The following is a 27,640-nucleotide window of genomic DNA, read 5'->3' as shown; positions in this document are numbered from 1 at the left end:
GTATATTTTCTTGCATATTTGGTATTCTGGTATCATCTTGCAGGATTAAGAGCATAACAAGTGGTATCAGAGTGCTTTGCAAGGCCGATGGGATCTCCATTTTTTAGCAATTTTTTTTTGGCTAGAGACGTGTTCTGGCGTCTTTAAACCACGGGATCTGTCGTTGAGCACATAAACCTGCAGATTTGGGGAGGCATGCATGCAAGAAATACAAGAGGTGGTCACGCTTGTTGGACTCCCTTATAACCCCTCTGGGTACCCCTTCGAGTAGTAGTGCATTAGACAAAACCGCGCACGGACTGTCTTCCAAGTACCTTCTGGGTACATTGGAAGCCCCCTAGCTCCCTTGAAACCTCGCCATAGATCAACTGTTGGCCGTCTTGCTGCTACAGTACACCGAGAACAGCACTCGGAGATATTACTCGCCCGATAGGGTAGTTGGGTTGTACGACTAAGGCTACAGTTGATCCTCCTTAGTCGGTGCCTTGAAAAATTGGGCCAAGTACTATTGTTAGACCCTTATGTATATTGCGATCTGTAGCACCTGACACTCCTAGATACCATAGTTCCCTGATCTCTCTGGATCCTACATAATCTTTGCCAGATCAGATCTCGCAAGTGGGGTTTTTGCCGCCGCAGCAGCAATCAGTTTCGCAGTTCAGATCTATCAGATCAACCATCCAGATCTCTTAGATCCATCAGATCCACAGCAAAAATCAGTTCCGCCGTTCAGATCCACCATCCAGATCTGAGTAGTTGTGTGGGTTCCTATACTTGGGTGTGATTTTCGCAGGACTTTTGGCAGCATTGACATTTCAGGGATTTGGCAACTGCAGTATTCCTAAGCAAGGAGCAAAACTCCGTTAGGAGTTAAAAAAAAAGTCTGAGACCCCCTAGGGCGCTTATTGGTGACTTGGCCCATAAGAATCAGGATGACAAGCTAGGCAAGGTGGTACCATTCAATTGTTAGTGCCAAAAAATTTCGGGCAGTCCCAAATTTCAAGTAAATCGGCTCAGTGCATGGTAGAAACTAGAAATCAAGCTATGGCGAATGAAAGGATGGACAAACTTGAAACATCCTTGAAAGAAATCCAAGATCAGCTGACGAAATTAACTACAGCACTCTCTACGGGCAAGGCGGAAGCCCGCGAGGATGCATATATTGGCAATGAACATAGTGAGGGTGAGTCTAGCCACTCTCTTCACCTCTGGAGCACCCACCAACAATCCCGTCCACGACCACCCAAGCTGGACATGCATAAATTTGATGGCTCTCACCCAGCATCATGGATAGCACAAATGGAGTAATATTTCAATCTGAATTACACCCTGGATAATGAAACTCAGCTTAGTGTGGGGATCATGTACTTGGACAATGAAAGATGGCAATGGTGGCAATGGCATCAACATTGCTATGGAAGGCCCTTGACTTGGGACACATTCAAAAAAGCTCTTATGGATCGCTTTGACCATGACTCTGTTTTTTTGGGTCGTCTCACTAAGCTCCGTCAGACTAGAACAATGGATGAATATATTACAGCTTTTGAAGCCTTAGCTTTCCGCACTTTAGGTCTACAAGATCAGTTCTACACGGAATGTTTTATCAGTGGTCTTAAAGAGGCCATACAAGCCCACGTCCGACTACACCACCCTCCCTCATGGCTGGAGGCTTGCAAGATAGCTCGTGAAGTAGAACATGCGTTAGCGGCCCAGTCCAATTGCCCAAATTTCACCGCCAAGTGTCGCCCCCCACAGGCTCAGAGCACTACCCAAACACTCAAGGTTCAAAAGGTGTCACTTGCAGAGATGGCAAAAAGAAGAAAGCAAGGATTATGTTACTATTGTGATGAGAATTACTCCCCCGGGCATAAATGCAAGGAGCCCAATTTTTTTCAAATTGATGCTACTGATCCCAGCTCATCGGAGGAAGCCCCACCACTTGAGGAACCAGAGGAGGAAGAAGAGGACAACCAGAAGGACAATGTACCTGAAGAACCAGTTATTTCGCTGCATGCTTTGGCAGGGATTTCTTCGCCTCAAACTCTCAAAATCAGAGGTTTTATTAAGCATCGCCCAGTAGTAGTCTTGATTGATAGTGGAAGTACACATAATTTTATCCATCAAAGAGTAGTGGAAGTAGTGCATTGTTTTGTACAAGAAGTTTCTAACTTCCAAGTCCAAATTGTTGATGGGGGCACAATGAAATGTGAAGGCCACTGTGAAAATGTCAAACTTCAAATGGGGGATTATCAGTTAAAGACCCACATGTTTGCCATACACATGGGAGGGTGCGACATTGTCCTAGGTGCTGAATGGCTTCGCACACTTGGCCCAATCACAATGGATTTCTAGGAGTTATATATGAACTTTAAGCAGAACAACCACACACATACCCTCCGCAGACTCTAGGCGGGAGCTCCCTCTATCATCAGCTCACATCAGATGGAAAAATTGTTAAAAAAGGGCCATCATGGAGTTATAGCTCAATTTAATGCCATCCAGGCCTTCGAACCCAATTCTCTTCCGATTCATCCTACGATGCAACAGATCTTAAATACCCATCAGCCAGTCTTTGACAAGACTCATGAACTTCCACCCTCGAGAAGGGAACATGATCATAGCATCACTTTGGTCCCAGGGGCACAACCACCAAATGTGTGCCCATATAGATATCCGTTCGCCCAAAAGAATGAAATAGAAAAAATAATCAAGGAACTTTTGGAAGCAGGCGTCATTTGTCCCAGCATTAGTCCTTATTCATCACCAGTGGTCATGGTGCTCAAGAAAGATGGGGAATGGCGTATGTGTCCAGACTTCAGGGCCCTCAATAAGTTGACAGTCAAAGATAAATTTCCCATCCCAGTTGTTGATGATTTGCTGGATGAACTAAATGGGGCTCAATTCTTCACTAAGCTTGATCTTCACTCAGGCTACCACCAAATTCGCATGAAAGAAGTCGACATTCCAAAGACTGCTTTCAGAACTCATGAAGGCCATTATGAGTTCTCGGTCATGCCATTTGGTCTTTATAATGCCCCATCCAATTTTCAGAGCCTTATGAACCACCTGCTCAAACCATATCTCAGAAAATTTGTCCTTGTTTTCTTCGATGACATCCTCATCTATAGTCACACTTGGGCCGCACATCTTCAGCATGTAGATTTACTCTTGCAACTGCTCCGTGAGCATAAATTGTTTGTTAAGATGTCCAAGTGTTCTTTTGGCATGGAAGAAGTTAAGTATTTGGGCCACATTGTGGGGCGTGATGATGTCAGGGTGGACCCCAAAAAGATCCAGGCAATGCAGGATTGGCCTCAACCTAAGACCTTGAAGAGCCTGAGAGGTTTTTTGGGTCTCACGGGCTACTATTGCAAATTTGTCCACGATTATGGTCACATTGCGAGGCCCCTCACTCAACTCCTCAAGAAAAATTCATTCATCTAGAATGATGAAGCACAACAGGCCTTTACAGCTCTCAAAAATGCCATGTGTTCCACTCCGGTCTTAGCACTACCCGACTTCACCAAATCTTTTGTCATTGAATGTGATGCTTCAGGTACGGGTATTGGGGTAGTCTTAATGTAGGAAGGTCGACCCTTGGCCTTCACAAGCCAACAACTCAGTGGAAAGAATCTGGGACAATCTACTTATGAGAAGGAGATGATGGCCATCTTGCATGCAGTAGATACCCGGTGACCTTACTTATTGGGGCGACGCTTCCAAATCCACATAGACCATCAAAGCCTTAAATATTTTTTGGAGCAACGCCTATCCTCACCACAACAAAATAAATGGCTCACCAAAATGTTGGGATATGATTATGAGATAATTTACAAGAAAGGGCGCGAAAATATTGTAGCAGATGCATTATCTCGCCAATTTGAGGAGGAAAGTACCCTGCTCGCAATTTCCTTTCCCATTCCAAAATGGATTGAAGAGGCTCGCAAGGAATGGTTTTCACATCCCAGGCTCTCCCAACTCATTACTCAATTACAGGCGGATCCAAATTCCACCAAGGGCTACTCGTGGCAAGATGAGATTCTTCGCTACAAGGACAGAGTCGTAATATCACCAACATCCACCCTCAAAAGCTGCATTTTGGCGGAGTTGCACTCATCTCTCACTGCAGGACATTCAGGCTTTCAGAAGACGTGTGCTTGCACTCGCAAATCATTTTTTTGGACAGGCATGAAAAAGGACATTCTTACTTTTGTAGCTGAATGCGACGTCTGTTAGCGCAACAAAGGATAGACAGTTAAAGAACCAAGTAGATTACAACCATTGCCCATTCCGACATCAATATGGACAGAGGTTTCTATGGATTTCATTACAGGTCTTCCAAAGTCAGGAAACAAGTCAGTCATCATGGTGGTTGTGGACAGACTTTCTAAGTATGCACATTTTTGCGCCCTACCCCACTCTTTTACACTGACTTTTGTCACTCAATATTTCATGGATTAGATCTTCAAATTGCATGGCATGCCCACTTCCATTGTGTCTGATCGTGACCTGGTCTTCACCAGTAATTTTTGGCAGGAACTCTTCTACTTCCTATCATCCACAAACTAATGGTCAAACTAAAGCAGTCAACAAATGTCTGGAAACCTACCTTAGGTGTTTCACTTCGGAAAAGCAACATCTCTAGGTACAGTGGTTACCTCTATATGAATGGTGGTATAACACCAACTATCATGCCACCACCAAAATGACTCCATATGAAGCAGTTTATGGTCAACTCCCTCCTTCCCCTACTTCTTATATCAAGGGGTGCTCGAAGGTACAAGTAGTGGATCAACTCCTACAGAACCACACAACCATGCTCGCCCATCTTAGAGAGAATCTTCATCAAGCTCAAAACCGCATGAAGCAACAGGTAGATCAACATTGCTCAGAACGCCAATTTCAAGAAGGGGATCAGGTCTTTTTGACGCTGCAACCATATAAGCAAACATCACTCAAAGACAAGGGTTGTCAGAAACTATCTCCAAATTTCTATGGACCATATCAAGTACTTCAGCGCATTGGAGAAGTGGCCTACAAGCTAGCTTTGCCACCCACTACAAAAACCCATCCTGTTTTCCATGTCTCATGCCCCAAGAAAGTGATTGGGAACAATTGCAGAATTCAAACCAGTCTACCTGAACTGGATGAAGAAGGGTCAATCTGGCTCCAACCTGAACAGGTCCTGGATAAAAGAGAATGGCACCTGCGTGGCCGCATGATCAAGGAAGTCCTCGTCAAGTGGAAAGACACCTCTCCGGAAGATGAAACCTGGGAACCAGCCACTATTCTTCAGCAGTTTCCACAACTTTAGCCTTGAGGACAAGGCTATTCTTATGGGAGAGGGCATGTTAGGGTCCCACCCTTACCCCCTTATTTATGTAATAGGATCAAGTCATAGTTATAGTTAAGTAAAGAGTCAATAAAGCCCATATTAGTAATTGTAAGTGGTTAACCCGCATTTAATGACGGGACCAACATTTGTTGCAAATGGGCCATGGTATTAGAGAGATGGTATTAATAAGAACCATGGTATTGCCCCATGGTATTGCATGTATGAATCCTATATAAAGGATAGAGACTCCTTGCAAGGAGCATCGTGTCTTATTTTGTAATTGAGCTTAGCTCTATTGGAGGTTGCCCCCTCGAAGAGGCAAGTGAACTTTGCTTTCTGAATAATAAAATACTTGCTGTTATTGCTCTTGTTCTATGTTTTGGGTATATTTTCTCGCATATTTGGTATTTTGGTATCGTCTTGCAGGATTAAGAGCATAACAAAGGTCTTCAATCGATTCGAATGGCCAGTCATGTGCCTTGATGCACCACTATCAATTACCCAAATGTCTTCATCTTAGAATGTGCCAGAGAGAGCTGAGAAGAGACCTTCATCTTTTTATTTGATCGATACCTTCTTTGAAGAAGATACGAAACTTCACTTCCTTGATACCTTTCTTGAGATGGCTTGCGATCTTCTTGATGAACTTCTTCACTGTAGAGGAGATCTTCATGATGCCCTTTGATAACCTTAGCTATGATACCATGTTGAGAATTCAATAGGGTAGTGAATATGTTAATTCTCTTTACCTTAATAATTGTTTGTTTTACCATTTACCTTATTAGCCTTGTTCCTTATTATTATAGTGTGAGATACATCAAACAACCACTAAAAACAATAAGAACAGTGACACACAATATATGTTGCAAGCCAAGGCCAAAAACCCTCCTCTTGAGGGGAAAACCCTTAAATCTCTTCTCTTCTTATAGATCCTTCAATTGAGGAATACCATGACCTAGTGACTCAGACAAATACCCTCCAATATCAAGACCAACTCGACCTCCTACTACAAGATCTTCGACCTCCTACTTCAGATCCGAAATTTTGTCTCCCGACAACTATTGCTGCTCCTTAAGAAGACTTTAATCTTCTTCATATGGCCTCCTTTCCCCTTCACTTTCCTTTCCTTGAGACTTAGGGCTAGTGAGATACCCTAAGTGACCTTCGCTTGACTTCCTTTCTCTCTTTCCTCCAAGATCAAACCAAAGATAGCCTCAATGCAGAAACCCTAACTTTGATTTACACATGAGAGAGAGAGAGAACTAGCCCAAGCACTTTGACTTCCTTCGATTTCTTCTTCGTCCTTCTTCTTTGACCTCTTCTTGTCCTCTTCTTCACATAGAAAGAGATGTGAGTGAGTGTGTCTAATGGAGGACGAGTTATTCTCTATATATAGGCTTCTTCAAGGGTAGATGTGGCTCTTCATGTAGGCCGACTTGATCTTGGAGGGCATTTCGACACTTTAAAGACAAAAACAAATTTTTCTTTACAAGATACAATGTGCCCATGGGGTCTTCAATATATGACAATGACTCTTAAACCTAGGACAAACCCTAGAAGCACTCAATGGGTGCTTGACCTATAAAATAAAAAAACTTGAGCATGAAACCCATGCTCCAATAATAATTTCTTTTCATTTTATAATTTACAAGAATATATTTCATACTTATGAAGATTGAAGCTAGTTACACATTTTTCAACAAAAGAGAGAAAGCATCTCGCATATACAGTGCATAATGCCTTGAAGTTTGTATGACCTTGAGTTGATAATTAAAGTAGAAGAGCCAAAGGAAGATAACATTCTTGCTACATTTTTTAGGCCCATCAACATTCCTAGGCAAGGCAACAATATATATATATATATATATATATATATATGTTGAAGATCATCAAAGGGTATGGTTAGGTTGGTTTTTTCATGTGTCTTACAATTTTTTGTATTGGATGCTAGTTTTGGTCGAGTGCCTATATTTTTTTCTTTTGGTGTGTGTGTGGGCATAGTATGACATGGATTAATTGAACTTTCCATTGATGTAACATCGACAATTTGTGAATGCCTTTTTAGACTTTCCACATGGTTGCATCTTTTTGTTATTCCAAGGTTGTTGGTGGGATTAATTCTTGAGCAAGTCACACACACACACACATAGGTACATTTAACTGACAAAGCTTTAGTGAAGCAAGTGCCCCATACTTGTAAGTCAATTGTATTATTCAAAACAAGTATGAGAGGTTGAAGACCACGAAAGGTATAGATAGGTTGTTTTTTGCATACTTACAATTTTCAGGATTTAATCATGGTTTTGAATGCCCATTTGGTGAGATGTGCAAGGATTTTGAATTTGAGGAAAGTATGGGAAGTTATTATCTTAAGCAAATTTTGAGAATGGTTTCATTGATAGGATAATTATTTATTTGAGGACCCAATTGGGAGATTTGCTTATGGTTTAATATTTGTTGATACCATGGTAGTGTCGTTTCTAATAGTTGATTAGACTTTTGGACACTTGATATGGCATATAGTATATTATCAGATTTCAAGTCATTCTTAGCACTTTAAAGTTTTAGGGATTGATTGCATTGAGAAGGTACTTGATAGGCCCACATTGAGTGTACTATTTATTTAAGGATGTTATAAGCCGTGAGAGTTTCTCATATGACCTTAGATGGTGCACCCTCCTTGATTAGTTCCTATACCACTTCATTGTGTCTCATTTGTTTATATCTTAAGTCAAAAACCCTAAACACCTTTTTAGAGCTAATTAATATTTTGAATTTTTTTCTTTATTTGATAGGAGGAGTGTTTATGGAAATTTCTTTCATGTGTTGAACCCAAAATTACTATTCTTACCTAGAAAGGTGCATGCCCAAATTAAGTGCATTTACTATTATTTTTAAGGTGTCTTTTTTTCTAATAAGGTATAGCCCATCATACTATTTTAATCTTCACTTGTCCCTTCATTTAAGGGTTGAATTTTGGGGAGTAACCCTTCTTAAACTTATGCACCTTAGCCTTGTTACATGAAGTTTCCTATATGTAGGTGTCTCGTTATAGTAAGAAATACTTCTACTTTCTTTAGTAACTTAGGGATATTGAGTTTCCTAAGATAGATAAATAATAGCTACTCTATGAGTCTTTGTTCTCAAGGTTATGTTCTAATAAGTGTAAAGTCCTAATTTTGGAAAATTTGACTTGGGACATTTTATTCTTCACTTCAATTATTTTTGAAAGGATGAAATTGATATTTCACGATGGTATGCCCTAGAAGAGAGAGCTTTGAGAGAAAGTTGATGTTTATAACGATGTAATCACTATGATTGAAGGAGGAGCTATGCACTTAAAGTTTTTATTCTTATTTCTCCTATATTTTTTTTGTAGCCCAAAGGAATCACCCACTGAGTTAGTCTTGTAATTGCGTGACATAGGGTCGATTCTAGCCCGGGGTTCTACGATCTGTCCTCCTCTTCATAGACTAGACTAGGTCATGAACCTTGGATCTCTTGGTTTGCCTGATTTCACATCACTTCCATCACCAATTGAGGTGCCGCCTTGGACTTATTTCTCCTATATTATTATCTATCCTCTCCTATTCTTGTATAATTATTCTTTTACTTATTATATAAAAATTACATGATATTTATTCTTTTATATATTATATAAAAATTACCTATAAAACTAATTTTTTTTGATAAATAATCCTATCTTTATAATATATTATATAAAATTAAAAATTTAATTTGAATGATTAATAATTCAATATAGTATAAGTCTTAATTCAATATAATATATTATATAAAGTAAAAAATTTAATAAAAAATTATTAATAATTCAATATAGCATAAGCCTTAATTCAATATAATATATTATATAAAATTAAAAATATAATAATAATAATAAATAATTCAATATATTATATTAAAAGAATAATAATTATAATGAAATCATATTTTTAGTAGATAAGGTATTATATTGAATTGTTTAATCTCACTCATAGTCATCAACCAAAAATATGCATAGAGACCAGTGTATCTTGGAAAGCCAAAATTCTTATTGCTCAGTTAAGGACTAATTCTCATAAACTCCATTGTGAAATAGGGAGTTGGAAAAGGCCAAAATAAGTGTAGGAGGAAAGAGTATGCATTTTTTGTTCTTCCGAAAAGTGAAAACAGAAAAACATTTCACTTTGGAATGAGAGGTCTTCAAAGACAATAGGATATGCTAGCAACGAGCTCTTGGGATAATCTATTTAGCGAGCATTTATTGTGAAGCTTCACAGAAAAAGGGCCAAATACAACAAACAAATGAAGAAGTAATCTGTCCCGTAAGCAAATCAAAGACAATAGGGAAAGTTACACAGATATGCTAGCACCTAGCTCTTGGGATAATCTATTTAGGGAGGGGTTTGTTGAGAAACGAAGAGCATTTAGTGTGAAGCTTCACAGAAAAAGAGCTTAATACATCAAACAGATGAAGAAGTAATCTGTCCCATAAGCAAATTTTAGCCTCGTAAAAATTAAAATAATTTCTTCTTCTTTCACCCTCTATATTTATTATTTTAATATTTAAAAATATTTTTTTAAAATACTTATAATTATATATATATATATATATATTTTTTTTGTTTTTTTAAATTCGATTTCAAAATTAACTTGAATCCATATTTTTAAAATCTTTAGAGTCTCTGAATTTATTAAAAATTGTAACATATCAAATCCATTAAGATAATGTATTGAAACTAATTCCAACAGAAATGGAGGAAACTTCGATCCCCTTAAAACTCAAACTTCTGATAACCTTAAAGCAAAATACACGTTGCCGATCCATGGAGATAAAGGTGATACTCCAATTACACTGGAAAATTCAAATTCGTAAACCCTATACAATCATGCGCACAGATTTATGATTCCCTGGAACCCCATCATTGAGTTATTCTTATCCAATGATGAGAGATTCCCAGATGCCCCGTTTCATTTGAATCTTACTTGTCTTACTTGTCCAAGTTCTGAGGAGCAGATGCATGGTAGTACATGGTGATGGGGGAGTTCCGGCCATGCGTAATGACTCAACAACCCACAAGATGGCTGGAAACTGATAATCCAGCCAAGCTTCAAGCGCTGGAGAAGTCTGGGTTGAAGGCTTACATTGAAAAAGCCGAATCAATCAGGCCAGTCCTGGGTCGAGTTGGGTACCTTGTCGATGAATTTTGGGAGAATTTCCTAGTCAGGTGTTCTACAGTGTTCGGTTACAAGATATCAGTGAAGCAGCAAGATATTTGCAGGGCAACGGGCTTGCCTAACAAAGGACGCGGGATGGGTTACTGGTTCTTAAACAAGAGCACCATCATCAAGGAAATTGGAGAGAAGGCATGGAAAGAAAGGTATGCGAGGAAATTGACAGCGTTGTGCGGCGTTGAGACAAAGTTCATGCACGAACTCCCTGTGGATTCGATCAAGGATGACACTACTAGGTATGTGGCATCTCTGGTTATGGAGCATCTTTCGGGAATTCCTACTGTTTCTCTTTGCAACCATGGATTTCTTGATGCTATTGAAGAAGGCATGAAAGGAAATATCACTAACTGGTCTGTCTATATTTGTAAAAAGATGAAGACTGCTAAACAGATGTGCCTGAAGGATCTCATTTCACCCACAATGTGGACCAAATATGGAGTTCCCTATGGGGTTGTCATTGCGTTGCTTGTTAGAGACCAGGCACCTGATCTTTGGCAGCAGGTTGTAGAAAATGGGGGTCAGGATGCGGAATTGTTGAAGAAGAGAAGAATGAATGAAATCGATATGGTGCAGAATATTGAGTTGTTGAAGGAGAAAAGAATGAATGAAGTCAATGGAAATGGGTTTGAATTGGGAATTTTGAAAGGGCAGGGTAAAATTGAAGGAAGCGAAGGATATCAACATGGGGAGAAAAGGCAGAAATTGTCATTGGCTTTGGAGAATTTGAGGGAAGAGCGGGGAAGAGAAGGTAGTGAAGGAGTACACACGCAGGAAGAGGTGGATCGAATAGATGGTTTGGATTATGTTACTGCATGCTCATTTTTGCGGAAGATCAAGGCCGGGTTAGCGGAGGAATGTGCTGAAATTGTTGAACAATGTCTTGCGGACCGTGAAGAATGGATTGAAGCTACTGCCCTAGAGGTTTCAGATGGAGAACTTTTGGAGCAATATTACAGTGGTCTCAACTTTCGTTCAGGAGCTCATGTTGTGCGGAGTCGGATGCATGGTATTCCGAAGAGCCTGTTAAGGAGATTCTCTGGACGGGCGAGGTCGGAGCAGAGAAAGGTGATAAAGGAAAGAAGAGTGAGGAAATACGACAAGCTGTTGGTAATCAGTGTAGAATATGTCTTGGCACATTTTGTTCACAAAAGTAAGGTTCCCTTTGCTCATGGTGGCTTCTCCGTGGACCCCTATATTGTGTTTGTGCACCCTCAGGCTAGCAGATTCCTGTGGTCTTGTATGTCTGTATTCAAGGTGGTCTTGTGGTCAGAGAAGCCTAGAAACGTGCATGATTTGGTCCTGAAGCACATTTTGAAAGACACTACTAGTTCTGATCAGATTCTTTCTTATTCAATTGAGGACTGTATTATGACGAGAATCAGCCGTACTATGAGGAGATTCAGCCGAGAAGGCTATGAATTTTACGGATGCTATAAGGATTTGACTAATGTGTGGGAAGATCTGGGAGACTATGGTTGTGCAAATACGCTTTTAGTTGACACTTCAAATGTGGCCATGCTTAGAAATCAAGATGGAAATGTGATTTGCCCCATTCCATACCAATATAATGTGCAGGCTTCCTTTTGGCAATTGGAGAACTGTATCTTGCCTTATCTTGAACGTTTGGAATCAGTGGAATGTGTTTCTGAATTTGTAAAGAGTTGCCCTTTTGGCTTGGAGAAGGGATACACTTGGGCACGGCCTCAATTTGAAGAAGATCTTGTTACTCCTTTGTTTGCAATCCCTTGTCCACCACGTCGTCGTGGAGTTGTAAAGAATTGGAAAATATTTCCAAGTATTGTAACTGAAACTTCAAATTCTCAGTTAGATGTGTCGAATACCCAATGCGTTGAGATTAGTAATACTGGGCAACAATTTCCCATCGCAAGAACTAGCATCTCGTTTTCAGACTCAATTCCACCTGATGCTAACTTAGGAATTTTAGAAATGCATCACAGAAACTCATCAAGAGTGTCCTCGGGTTACAATGATGGTTTACAGAGTGAGAACAACATGAATTATATTGCACAACTAATTAAACAGAGTGATGACAATGTGAAAAATATGAAGGAACTGATTCAGGCGAAAATTGATTTGCAGAACACGGTCAATGAGAAGGACAAATTGGAAAAGAAGCTACAAGAAAAGGAAGAACATCTACAAAAGGTGGTAAATGCCTTCAAAGAATTAAACGAACAAAAGAGAATGGCAGAGGATGAAAATGCTGATTTGTCAAAGGCATTTGTAGAAAGGAATAGGGCTTTGGAACAGGTGAAATTGGAGAAGACCTGGGCAGTGAAACAGAAAGAGAACATTATTTGTTCTTTGCAGGAAACTGTGGAAGCCCTGCAAGAAAAGTTAGGAAACCTTGAGCAGAAAGAGAGGGAGTTTCAAATATTGGTCAATAGAGAGAAAGAAACAGCTCAAATTTGTTCCACTTTGACAGATATTCTTGGATTGAAACAAGGAGAAGATCTTGTGGTTGGAGCACAAAAGCTGATTAGAGAGTTGAGGCAACAATGGAAAGTGAAACATAAGTTAAAACCTGACCAATTTATGTTGGTTAGTAGCCCAGATGTTCAACAGTCCACAGAGGAATCCTATCAACAAAGCAATAACCAGGGGGTAACTTCTCATATGAATGGAGATAAGAGCACAGGTGCTAGAAGTAATCTACTTCTTACAAGTGATACTGAGGCTTTACATTGCTCTATTTGTATGGAGGAATGGACAACTGCAGGGGATCACCGTATATGGTAAGTGTAATAATGTTTGTGAAAGGCTTTTCTATTTTTTAGTGCATCAAGACTCGAAACCACGTGCAAAGTTCAGCAATGTTTTCTCTAACCTTCCAAAGGCTTTAACACCACTTTCTATTAGTAAACTAATATATACAATATAAAATTTTGATAATGGAGTGGACTCTGTACTTCTAATGCCAATGGGAAAAAAAATTACGGAAGGTCTGATATAATGTTATGTGTAGAAGCGACAACTCTTCATAAATACATAGAGTTACAAGAGGTAGAAGCTTTCACCTGTAAGCAATTTACATCTGTGGTCTTTATAATTTGATGCATATCGAGAAGAAATGAAAACAGAGATTATGTACCTTTTTCATGTTTACCTTAACAATCTTTCTAATTCGAAATTGCCGTAATCTCCAATATAGCAGTCTAAGTGATCTTGTGGAAATTCTCTTGCTTTTTTTTCTTTTCAATTGAAAATAGCTTTCCATTTTCATTTTTTTTTTATGATACAATTTTTTTTTACAAAAAAAGCAGACTTGCGAAGGCGAGTCTCAGGTTTTCTGGTCACACATTGTCTATTGTGTTGAAGTTACAGCATTGTTAATCACAAAAACTCAGTATCACGTTACTTACAGATCCATCAATTTGAACCTCAAAAACCCTAGTATTATGGACCAAATGGGTTAGGACATCTGCTAGAATCAATTATGGAGGAAATGAAACAAATGAAATAGTAAACACAACAAATTTTTATGTTAGATGGGTTATATGAATAAGATACAAGAAACTTTTGATAATATAAGTGAAATAGTCAAAATGGGAGTGAAGAACTAGAAGAGATGATCGACAAAGAATATGTTAAAATTGGCAACTAGGGCCAAACTCCACATGGGTCATCTTATTATGACAGCTGATATTTTTCTTGGATTCCTCTCTCTAAGAGGTGTAGGATTGATCTAATGATCATCCGATTCTGACGTGTACAAATGAAGTTATGAATTTATTTTGATTATGGACAAATTGTCAAGGTTGGCCAGCAAATTCATGTAGGCGCAGAAGCCCAACAGTCACGTCTATTCATCCTCAACACTTGTCTATAAATACATGATGCCTCATCCTCATTTGGACATCACTCATCTACACACATCTCTCTCGTCATCTGACTGGGTAAGGATTTTTTGGCAGCTTCTCTCTCCACACGTGCGAAAGGAAAGGACAACAATTTTCTGTTTTGGACATTGACCAGCGTTGACCAGCTAGTGTTGACTTGTTTGACTGCATTTTTGTTGGGGGAAATTCTGTTTGGGCAGGCCGCATTTCTGGGCACAGAAATTGAGACAATCCGTACTGTTTGACCAATGTTGACTGTGGTTAGAGCTGACTGCAGGTTGACTGTTTGACCTGACTTTGACTGGGCAGAGTTCGACTGTTTTGAGGGCTGTTTCATCTTGTTGTTTGGAAGCCAAAGTTGACTGACTTTTTGATGGTCAAATCTGCCCTCTTGACTAGTGTTGACTTTTCTGGTTAGGGCTCTTTTGCTGCTGTTATGAATTATCAGAATTTGTAAATTGTACTATCTCTCTGTGCTGAACTATTGAAGACTAAAATAAGATTTGATCAAGGGTTTCCCCACATTGGGGTTTGTCTTTGGCTGGTGCCACATCTTGTGTCCTCTTGTCTTGGCTTCTCTTTTACTACTTATGTTTATGTTCCATCAGCATTTTACTTACATGTTTATGTGATTGCTAAACTGAAATTGATATTGGGCTCATAAAGAAATTGAAGTAAAATTGCTCTAAAGCATAGAACATACCATTGTTGCCTAAAATTAACAGAATAGGACATCAAAGTCATGCAACATGATGGATCCGTGACTTTCATGATCTAGGATCAAAGTATGGAGCTATGAGAAAACATTTACAGACTTGATTTTCTTACTTCAGGTATGTTCTAGAAACAACATCATCCAATGGTGGGGTTTTGAATATAAATCCTTCAAAGAGACAATAGAAGCATTGTTATTGGAACTGCACTGGAACATACCAAACTAGACAATCAGATTGATTGTGGGCTTTCCTAGGTGGAATTGGCGTCCTAAATTGGGAATGATCAGTTGTTCCATGACTGAACTGGCTATTTCTTTACAAAACCAACCGATTTTGGTTTGAACCTGCCAGTTCCACAAGGAACTAGCCACTTCAGTTCAACCATGCTTATGCCCATGAAAATCTCTTAAAAAATGGGAAATAAATTAAAGAAACTAAAACCTAAAATTCTTAACCTAATTGTAAACCCCTCCCCTATCTTTGTGATCTGTAAACTGCCGTGGATATTCCGTTGGACAATTTGTCATGATATATCTGATAGAATTATATTTAAAAATCCGAAATCTACACTATTAGGGTTTTATTTCTCTTTAGATTCCTGGATTTGTAGATTAATGTTAATTGCGTATGCATGCTAATTAAAATTATGCAGAAAATAGAGAACAATGAACACAAGATATGACTGGGGAAACCCTTTCAAGAGAAAACCCAGTTGGAAGGTGAGACTGCTCTGCTTTTTCTTTGAATAGAAAATAGCTGCAAGTACAAAGAAGTATGGTCCGTGGCCTGTGGGCTATTACAGCGGACAAATCCTCTTTGTGTGTTCTTATCTCATATCCCTATCAGGCTTCAGCTATTTTTTCTCATTCATGGAACAAATGAACTTGAAAGAATGACACCCCTTTTCCTCCTAGTGGCTCGGTTATAAAACAACCCAATAGCCTACTAGTGGTTAGCTTTGACTACCTCAATTGTTAACCAAAGTTACAATATGGACTCTTCTAGAGTCTTCTTCATCATAATTAAGTGGCTAGCCCGTTTTTCATGAATAATGGGGGCTAACTTGACATCCTCTGGAGTGAAAACAGGAAAATCAACTTCTGAGTGGCATAAATTTTGCATACAGACTTCGATTGAGGCGATTCTTGTGTCGTTGGAAAGGTCTCTTTGTGTGGAATATGAATAAAAAGTGCAGTGCTATAGCGATAAAGCTTTACTCCCAAAAGATGTCGTTTGATGCTTCAAAATGCTCTTGGAAGGTTTTAGACCCTGATTTGCCAAATTGGGTCTCGCTGGTAAAAATGGTCATGTGAGCTGATTCCTCCACTTTTTCCACTCTAAAATTATCACGATGGATAACAAACAATATAATGATCCAATCTGGATCACACCTCCCATTTTGGGAGGCTTTTGGTCCCTAAAAGCTTTTACTAAATGAGGTGAGGAAAATTTTCCTCCAACTTCTCTTGGGTGTACCATTTAGCTTTGTTTGGAAGTTGTCCTTTCAACCCAATCTGCCAAAGGTCATGCTGCCCTTGTCTTGTAGTTCTTGACCTCATTTGCAAAATTGTATCTTCTATCAACTTTGCTTGTGCATCTGGTGCCAAATCTTCCATAAAAGGTAGGACTTGTTGCTCTTCCTGATCTTGCATGGAAGGCTCACAGAGCTTCAAATTCTCCACATTCACAACTGAGTGGTAGACTGAGTCTATAGGCATTATCTCCCACCTTTTCCAGTATCTCAAAGGGACCATATCACAAAACCTTTATTTTCTTACCATGATCTTGTAGCCTCTCCTTGTTCAACTATAACCATACACTGTCTACCACCTTGAACGACTTCTTTGTTCGGTGTTGATCATGCCTAGCCTTGTATTTTTCCTGTGACTTCTAAAGTGTCCCCTGTACTTGTATATGGATCTACCTAATCTTCTCAACAATTTTTTCAGCCCTCAAGGCATCCCTTGTAAGATCCTCCCTCACTCCTTGCTGCTCATATGTAATATCCAAAGGTGAAGGCGACAAATATCTAAAACAAGTTTCAAATGGGGACTTATTAGTAGAAGTGTCGATTGCTTTATTCTAAGAGTGTTGCATATATAGTATATACCAAATTTTCATCCCAGGTTTTTGGATGCTTCTGATTATAACCCCTCAAAAGTTGCATGAAAGTCCTGTTGACTACTTTTGTCTTCCCATTTGTTTGAGGATGCAATGCTGTAGACCTCTTCAACTTCGTGTCCATCTTCTCCCACAAAGTAGTCCAAAACGCAGTGAGAAATCTCATGTCCCTGTCTGAAATGATGCTCCTTGGTATCCCAAAGTGCACCCAAACCTGTCGAAAGAACAAGTTTGCTACTTCTTGTTATATTGGTCTTTTTACAGGGCATTAGAACACACATCTTGCTGAACTTGTCAACTATCACGAATAGGTAGTCATGTCCCTTCTTGGTTGTTGGTAAACCTCCCACAAAGTCCATGGAAATGCTTTCCCAAGGACGAGTGGGTATAGGTAAAGGGTGATATAAACCTTGTTTCCTATTACTAGGCTTGTTGGTACAACAAAATATGCATCCTCTTATGAACCTAGCTACTTGTTCTTGCATCTTAGGCCAATACACATACCTTTGCAAGTTGGCTACTACTTCCCTACACCAAAGTGCCATGTAACCTTGGAGGTGTGAGCCTCTCTAATTAGTTGCAATCGCTTACCTTTAAAAACACATAACTTATCCAACCTGCAGAGTAACCTATCCTGGAGATGGTAGTCAATGGTGCTATTGTCATCACGCACATGACTCTGACCTACAACTGCTGTAACAACTCCTTGAAGTCCTCATCCTTTGAATATGCCTCTTTGTATGCATCATGGGTGAATGGCTCCATGTGCATCAAAGTTCCCAAAGCCGTGATCTTTAATGTGGGTGGAACTGAAAGCATTTCAACCAACTTGTTTGTGCTGCCCTTCTTGTACTTGATCACTAAATGAAACTGCTAAAGAAATCCTATCCACTTGTAATGTCTAGTCTGTTGTAGCTTACTCTAGGCCTGCAAGTACTATAGTGGCTGGTGATCTGTGTGGATTACTCTCCTTTCCCATTAGATAGTGCTTCCACTTTTTCACACCTTGCACCAGGGCATAAAGCTCCTTGTCGTATGTAGGATAGTTAAGAACTGCCCCATGAAATACTTTAGAATGGTAGCATACATGCCTTCCTCCATGCATCAAGGTCGCTTCCATAGCATACCCTTTTGCATTTGTCTCCACTTCGAAGGGCTGCTGCAGGTTTGGTAACACCAAAACTAGTGCTTGATTGATCTTCTTCTTTAGCTCCTCAAAGGCCCTCTGCTGACCTTTTCTCCATTGGAAACTCTTGCCACTTGTTGTTATGGCGTGGAGTAGCGCTACTACTACTGAAAACGAGGCTATGAATTTCCTCAAGTACTACGCTGCCCAACAAAACTCCTAGCCTCAGAAACATTAGTAGGCACTAGCCATTTCATGATGGCCTCCATCTTGACAGGATCTATCTTCAACTCTCCTCCACCTATCACATACCCTAGATACATCGAAGACTGTTGTGCAAACTCACACTTCTTAAGGATTTGATAGCAACTGGTATTTCTTTAATGTCACCAACACCTGTGTCAAATGTGAGATGTGCTCCTACCAGGTAGCACTGTATACCAATGTTATCATAACCAAACTGAAAAACCTTGTGGACCGAGGACCAGTGAGAATCAGACTGGAACCGGTAAAAAACGAAAAAAAAATAGTTTCCCCAAAACACATAAAATATTCATATTTTAAAGAAAAACATATATATATTCACGTGCATCCATATGAATCCAAACCATTTATACACAAATATGCAAACGTTCTCATTTATATAGCAAGTAATTGTGCATATAACCAAAATAAGACTTAGTGCAAAACATCGCTAAACCAAAAAACATCAAGAAGCAGATTGTAAAAGGCCTTTATAGTCCAAAATAACATGGTAGTATGATACTACAGTCTACAATAGTAAATATTACAACTACAATCTACAAGTGCTAATTGTCAATGTCATCATCAAAATCATCATCCTGATCATCCTCCACATCCTGATTTGAAGAATGAGTAGCATCCAAGTTTGCAATCATTGCCCATATTGGGATCTTCGTCATGAATATAACCCTCTAAGCATTAAAATAAGATAAAAAAAGTGTAGCATGTCAAGTCAAGATTTTGTTTGAGTGATGGGTACATTTTTAGTAGAGTCATGATAGAGGAGTTCGACAACCAATGCCACTAACATCAAAGTACATAGAGGGATTGGTGCTCTTTATTAAATACTAGTTCCTTACCCTCGTACATGACAAAATCCAATGGAAACGTTGCAATCCCCGCAATCCTAATATCTTGAAAAATTGTTAAGTCTGTTGGATTTTGAGTGAAATCTAAAATTCTACTTTCTCCATATGAAATCCAATGAGGTTGGAACCACTCTCAAACATCCTTAGTCATTTCATGGTAATGTTAAAAATTTAAGTAAAAGGATGGAAATGAAAGATTAAGGAGAATGTCACTTTTACTTTAAAAATTTAACATTACCATGAAATGCATAGCAATAATAGGACCATAGGCTTGAATATTAGGCTGAGGACCATAGGCTTGAATATTAGGTTGGCATAGGGGAGAATTAGAAGTGGGCCAAACAAATGAAAAAAAAGGGATTTTTTTAATGCTAACTTGGAAAGGTACAAACTGCACAAAATTGGTCTTGAACCGGCCGATTCGGACTGGTTTTGGGCAAAAAACAGCCGGACCGGCTAGTTCCAGTCTAGTTCTGATAACATTGTTGTATACTAGTATATGATCCAAATAGACAATAACAAATAAATCCATTAAAGGGCGTAATATATCATTCATCAACCTCATAAATGTAGCTGGTGCATTGCATAGGACGAATGGCATGAATAATCACCCATACAACCCTTGCATGGTTTTGAAAGTAGTCTTCCAGATATCTTCTTCTTTTACTTGAACTTGATGATATCCAAACTTTAAGTCCAACTTGGTGAAATACTTCGCTTGCTGCAACTGATCCAACAGATCATCTATCCTGGGTAAAGGGTGCCTGTTCTGGAGTGTGATTTTGTTCAACGCTTGTAATCAATACACATCCACCAAGTTCCATCCTTCTTTGGCACAATGATGCTGGGTGACTCACATGGTTGATGTGCTCGGTCAAATGACACCCTATTCCAGTAGTTTCTGCAACTATTTTTTCACCTCACTTGCTTTTATAACAGATTGCTTGTACAACCTAATGTTTGGAAATGGGGAGTCTGAAAATAGCTGGATCTCGTGCTCCACTTCCCTCTTGGGTGGTAATCCCTACATGCCTGTAGAGACTCTTCTAGTTGTTGTTTTTGTTTCTTTGTATACCCCTCTAAGGATGACTTGCCTCTGACAAACTCTTCTATAGATTGATTTTCTCTTAAAAATAGTAAAACATACTTCTTGTTGGAGTTGATCAATTTCTTGGCTTGGTTGGCACTTACCAACAAAATTTTTGACTTGCCATTGTGCGCGTTGATGGTAAACGATTTTCCATCCTTGACAAGCCGGTACTGGTTGACACTCCGCATGAATATTGCATCTCGCATGTACACGTGACTCCACATACATCAAAGGGAATTACATGTAGTTCTACTTCACGCATGTACACATGACTCCACATACATCAAAGGGAATTACATCTAGTTCTACTTCATCAATAAAATCAGCACTGATGGAAAATCTAATTTTGCACTATTTTGTCACCTTCAACTCTACATTCTTATTTACCCATTCCAATGGATATGGGCTCGAATGATCACGAACTTCCAATCCAATTTTTTGACCAGATTTGCTGCAACGAAATTTGCTTGTGATCTTGAGTCAAACAGAGCATCAATCTTTGTCTTCTTGACTTGTATCTTTATGTGGAAGAGTTTGGTCATTTCTTTCTCTTCTTGTTGTTGAAGGCTACTCAAATTCACCTCCTACTGCATTGATGTATGAACAATCTTCTAATCCACGTCCAAGTTGCTTTCAACCGGGTTACTCGAATCAGTGGCCATGAGGTTCTTCTTCTTATTGTCTTTCTTTTTGTTCTTTGGGTTAAGCTATGTATGCAACTTCCAACACTTCTCCTTTGTATGGATGTCAATGTTTCAGCGATTATAGTGGTTGTTGGGGTCTTTGCACTGGTGTGTTGTGGTTGCCATCTTTTTATCTTTTCCCTCTTTCCACTTCTTCTTCCCCTCTTTAGAAGCGTCTTGATGCTCCTTTTGCTTGGGTCAACTTGATTGCCCTTTGTTCAAGCCTATATTCTACAGGTACTGTGCCTATGCACAAGCCTTATCCATTGATCTAGGCTTGAACAACATCACTTGCTTTCGCAGATGGCTGTGTAGATCCCCTAGATACTTGAGGAGTACATCTAGTTTCTTTGGGGAGATACCCAACATTATGGCCATCTTTTTGAACTCTGTGGTGTACTCATGTACACTTTACCCCTGTCTTTGCCTGAAGTAGTGCCATCGGATCCACTGGTCCTCTACATACCCAATAGGGTAAAATTGTGACTTTATGAGGGTTTTGAAGTCCTCCCACTTAGTCACTGGAGGATCTCCCTCTAACCTCAAGGTCTCCATGTGGCTTTCCCACCAAGTCAGGGCATGGCCCTCTAATTTCAACCGCGCAAATGAAATCTTCTATTTTTCCTCAATATGATGGACACTGAAATACACTTCCAATTGTTGCAACCAGTGATTTAGCTTCAAAGCATCGATCTCACCTTGGTACGACTTGATATCGACCTTCACTTCCATTTTGAATAGGGATTGTGAATGATTCATGACACTCAAACTGGGTTGATCTTTTTCGGGTCCTTTCTTCGGCTAGTTCTCTGTTTCTTCCCGATCTCCTGATCTCCCCTCTGATATGTCCTTTGCATTAGAACCCCCATCTTCTCCAAATAGCACAAGCTTATTTCTCAGGGCCGACATGAGGAGATTTACATTACGATTTGTTAATTTTAGGTATGTTCTATGCTTAAGAGCAATTTACTTCAATTTTCTTATAAACCCAATAACAAAATCCAGTTTAGCAATCACATCAGCATGATAGTAAAATGCAAATAGAACATAAACATAAACAATAGAAGACAAGCCAAGACAAGAGGACACAAGATGTGGCACCAGCCAGGGACCCTTGATCAATTCTTTTTATATTTTTTAATAGTTTCGCAAAGAGAGAGAGAGAGAGAGAGAGAGTACAATGATATAAAGTCAATACTGACTTGCCAAAGATCTTAACCATGAAGAGACTCATTGAAATTGCAATTCTGTCACCAAGGGCTGAAGTCTGCAATTCTGAGTACCTGTCACTGTTGTTCATGCACTGAGCTTTGTTGAGGGTTTCAACTGAAACCTACAGCAACCCACTACATAACTTGATGTGGCTTCCTTCCTTGTGAACTCATTCTCCTAAACAACTGCTATAGGACTGCAACAAGTTCACCATAGGTATGACTTCAGCCATAATTGTCCCAAAAACCTTCTTCTATTTCTGCCTCCCATTTATAAGCTCCTATCCTCCACGCTAATTGATATATCAATCAGAACATTACCAAAGGGTTATCTATAACCACCTTGCTGTTGCCCCCTAGTCATGATAACTATGCTTATTGCTATAGCTTCTTATCTCAGGTTAGGGCATCCAAAACCCTCCAAAATCTGCCACAATGGTCCTTCAATCACAGTGTTCCCTAGTCATCCTTCGTTGTCCTTCTAGGCCCAATCTTGCTGATGTATGTCCCTAAGAAATCACATCAAGGCACCCTACAGATCTCGGATCTGATACAACAAGGAGTTTGATCTTTTGATGTCCAATGATAGGCATCCAAATCTGTTGTAGGGTATGAGGCTCCTCCTCCACGTATCCTACAACCAACCTGTACCAACCAGCAACATAAAGCAACCCCAAACAATAAGGAAGAACCTATGTCCTAATGTGCCTTGTCCTAGGCATATGCGGCCTAGAGAGAGGGCCTCAACTAGCCTTTCGGCCCTCACAAAAGGTCCTCCCACACAGCTATAGAAAAAACCCTATTCAGCGACCTTGTGACAGAGATAACCCACACACAATAGCATAGAAACATACTCCACCTTACATCTGATTTGCTGCGGCTTGATCTGACTAAGAAGACATACCCACACTACACATAAATATGCCCTTTAGCACCTTCCTAGCTACCTTAGAGTTGCAACCTTCTTCCACAGGGAATCCGCACTAAAACGCAAAGAAGAATCTTTCCTAAACTTCACAGATCCACACTTCAAACGCTGTGGCTAGGGCTTGCTCTTTACTGCAGCTAGGGCATTGTCTCTTCTCTTGACTGCGGCTAGGGCACCTCTTCAACTGCAGCTAGATCTCCTTCATGACTGCGGCTAGGGCTTTCTTAGATGACTCTTTCCACTACGTCCTCCTTGAGAGAAGACAAACCCAAACAAGCGGAGAGAGATCATGAGATGATGTGTGCCTCAAATGACTTGAGGTCTCCTCTATTTAAATGCAAGGTTGAGGTTGAGCTAGGGGTAGTTTGCTTGCTGGCCGACCTTGACAAATTGTCAATAATACAAATTAAATTCATATCTCCATAAATACATGTCAGAATTAGATGATCTTTAGATCAATCCTACACCTCTCGAAGAGGGGAATCCAAGAAAAATATCAGTTGCCATAAATAAGGTGACCCACATGGAGTTTGGCCCTAGTTGCCAATTTTAATACTCCCTCTCAACTAGGGCGAACTCCATCGGCTAATCCATCTATCAGTCGGTACTATCTCTGCCATTAATGCACTGCTTTGCACTGCTCTGCTCTGCTCAGTTGTACTATGAAGAAGAAGTGATCGAGAATGTATCATATTATTCTCCAATGACCTGAAGTCAGTCCCAAATAAAGAGAGTGTCTCATACCACTCTTATTGACCCAAAGTCAGTTCCAATTGATCCTAGATCAATATCGGTCATCCTAGCATAGGGAGTACGGTAGTACACGATGCATCCATCAATAGTACTATGGTCCCTATCCTCATTTTCCTACTCATTGGCCGAATGAGAGGTACTTCCCATGAGTCCCAGACTGCATGGGTAGGATGTCTCAGCAGGAGAAGGATGAACCACTCATCATGCCTACATGTCGCCGTGGGGTATCCCAGGGGAAGGCTGAACCACTCACCCTGTACACAACAAATCACTAGTGGAAGGCTGGACCACTCACCCTATGATTGTGTCTCAGGAGGAGAAGGATGAACCACTCATCCTGCCTACATAGGAAACCACTAGGGGAAGGCTGAACCACTCACCCTATGGTTGCTCATCGCTCCAAGAAGTATCCCATGCCCCCCAGAGCTCCTAGAGTTCAATATCCATATTATACAGGACCCTCAGGAGAGGGTCTCTCCACGACTCCTATTCGTTCTCGGAAAGTCAAGAATTTGACCTTTCTCAGGGGCATCGTCAGAATATCGGCGACCTGTTCATTAGTCCCAATGTGATGGAGCCTTATTGCTCCTTGTTGTACATATCCTGGATAAAGTGGTACTTGATATCTTTATGCTTGGAGCGATCATGAAACATGGGATTCTCTGATAATCGGATCCCACTCTGGTTGTCACAGAGGATCACGCTAGTATCCAGTACATGTCCAAACAACTCACTGAAGAGCTTCCTCAACTACACAGCTTCACAGGAGGCCATGCTAGCAGCTATGTATTCGGCCTCGACGGTGCTCAAAGCAACCGATTTCTGCTTCCTGCTCATCCAAGATATCGAAGCAGAACCCAAAGAAAAACAACATCTAGAAGTGCTCTTGTGATCCACCACACTACCAGCCCAATCAACTTCAGAATAACCATGCAACCTCACATCTCCGGTAGTGTATCTCAGTCCATGAATGATTGTGCTCCGAAGATATCTCAGAAGATTCTTGGCACCAATCCAATGTGTGTGATGAGGCTCAACCATATATTGGCTCAACGTGTTAACTGCAAAACATATATCCGGACGGGAGTTCACTAAGAACATCAGTGCTCCTATGAGTTGACGATACTCAGAAGCATTTCCCAATTCAGGTCTAGCAACACTACTGCATAACCTTTTAAAGTTAAGCTCCATTGGGGTAGTCAAGGGCTTGCAATCCATCATCCCAAATCTTTCCAATATCTTGACAACATGTTTTCCTTGAGATAAGGAAATTTCTCTTGGCTTTTGCTAGACCTCCAACCCTAAGAAGTAGTGCATCAACCCTACGTTCTTCATCTCAAATTCAGAATCCAACTCCCTCTTATGTTTGTGAATGAGAGGGTTTGCACCTGTCAGAAAGAGGTCATCCATATAAAGTACCAGTATGAGAGATTTATTATCCACTTCTAGTGAATCTCAGCTTCATCAGATAGCTATCAATCCTCTCATACCAAGCTTGAGGTGCTTGCTTCAATCCATAGAGAGCTTTCTTCAACCTGCATACATGAGATTCCCAATCATGAATCTCAAACCCCTCAGGTTGTTCCACATAGACTTCCTATTTAATCGAAGCATGCAAGAAAGTGGTCTTGACATCCATCTGATGTAGGTTCCATCCTTGCAAAGCAGCAAGGGCTATGATCGAGCGGATGGTGGTGTATTGGGCAATAGGTGCAAATATCTCATTGTAATCTACACCTTCCTTTTGAGAGAAGCCTTGAGCAACAAAGCGAGCCTTGTACTTTTCTGCACTCCCATCAACTCCATGCTTGATTTTGTAAAGCCATTTAGAGGTGACAACCGATTTGTCCTGGGGTCTAGGGACCACATCCCAGACATCATTCTTCATAATGGACTCGTATTCTTCATTCATAGCATCCTTCCATACTTGATGCTTCACGGCTTCTTCAAATGATGTAGGCTCATTTTGAATGATAGTGCTCATAATGGTCAAGTATCCCTGATACCTGTTCGACTTCTTGCTTTCATGGAAAGTCCCCCTTGGTGCAATATGTCTCTCGGCATCTTCGAGAGTCTCCCTAAGCCATGAGGGCCTCCTCTTGGAGGAGGAGGGCCCTTGAGGAGGAGGATCAATAGGATCCATAGGTTCATCAACATCAGACATCGTTTCATCTTCTTTTTCTCCCTGCTTTTTGGTGTCATCTTTTTTATCCTTCCTTGGAAAAGGAAGGTTTTCAACCTTGCCAAGAGCCATATCTTCATCAAAGGTGACATCATGACTTACCTCAACTTCCCTTTGACCAGCCACATAAATTCTATAGCCCTTAGAATTTTCGTTATAGCCCACAAAGATTCTTTTCTTCCCTGATGCACCCAAATTGCTTCTCTTCTCTTTCGGCACATGAAAATATATAAGACTTCCAAAAATTCTAAAATGAGAGACATCGGGCTTCTTACCAGTGAACATTTCTTCGAGAGTCTTGGAGTCCAATGCTTGATGAGGGCATCGGTTTTGAACATACACAACGGTGTTGTAGTCTCCCTTTTAATGCCAACTTCTCTTAAACATGCTGACCAACTTGTCGTAGATTTCCTTGGAGGTGTTTAGATCGGAGATGTAAGCCACCAGATGCTTGTTAATGGAATCTTTGATAATCTTCTTCGCCTTGTTGTACTTTTTCTTTATAGCAACCAGTGCATTTGATGGCGGCTCAAGGATTTTACCCTTCACATAATCCAACACTTCTTGTTCAATGTCAGATCAAGAGACATCTTCCATCCGTGATAGTCAGACTTTTCACGGAGCTTGTCTTCAGCTGAGAAGTGGGACAAGGAACCCATTGAGCCTTTTGTCCTTGTCCAATTGTCATCGGTGATTGCTCTTTCACTCTTGCTTGAGCTTTGTCTTCACCTCAGCTCTGATACCATGTTAATTTTAGGTATGTTCTATGCTTAAGAGCAATTTACTTCAATTTTCATATAAGCCCAATATCAAAATCTAGTTTAGCAATCACATCAACATGATAGTAAAATGCAGATAAAACATAAACATAAACAGTAGAAGACAAGCCAAGACAAGAGGACACAAGATGTGGTACCAACCAGGGACAAACCCCAATGTGGGGAAACCCTTGTTCAATTCTTCTTATATTCTTCAATAGTTCAGCAGAGAGAGGGAGGGATAGAGTACAATGATATAAAGTCAATACTGACTTGCCAAAGATCTTAACCATGAAGAGTCTCATTGAAATTGCAATCCTGTCACCAAGGGCTGAAGTCTGCAATTCTGAATACTTGTCACTGTTGTTCATGGACTGAGCTTTGTTGAGGGTTTCAACTAAAACCTACAGCAACCCACTACATAACTTGATGTGGCTTCCTTCCCTGTGAAATCGTTCTCCTAAACAACTGCTATAGGACTGCAGCAAGTTCACCATAAGTATGACTTCAGCCATAACTGTCCTAGAAACCTT

General features: G+C 40.1%; 1 protein-coding gene across 3 annotated transcripts in view; it reads left to right on the top strand.

The window, feature by feature from the left end:
- Positions 1-10,140: 10,140 nt before the first annotated feature.
- The window catches only part of LOC149254272 (uncharacterized), a 55,867-nt gene continuing 38,367 nt past the window's right edge, over positions 10,141-27,640 (top strand). For 2 of the 3 annotated variants that reach the window (XM_089460107.1, XM_089460108.1), the window contains exon 1: positions 10,141-13,323. In XM_089460107.1, the coding sequence (XP_089316233.1) occupies positions 10,364-13,323 (2,960 nt within the window). In that variant the 5' untranslated portion in view covers positions 10,141-10,363. The remainder of the gene's footprint in view (positions 13,324-27,640) is intronic. The other variant, XM_089460109.1, reaches the window with a different exon arrangement.

The sequence above is a fragment of the Pinus tabuliformis genome, chromosome 7 (genome assembly GCF_031772625.1).
Source record: "Pinus tabuliformis cultivar Carrire ecotype Pingquan chromosome 7, CPIR1, whole genome shotgun sequence".
Lineage (NCBI taxonomy): Eukaryota > Viridiplantae > Streptophyta > Pinopsida > Pinales > Pinaceae > Pinus > Pinus tabuliformis.
Note: the sequence above shows the minus strand (reverse complement) of the source record. Positions and strands in the feature narration are given on the sequence as shown.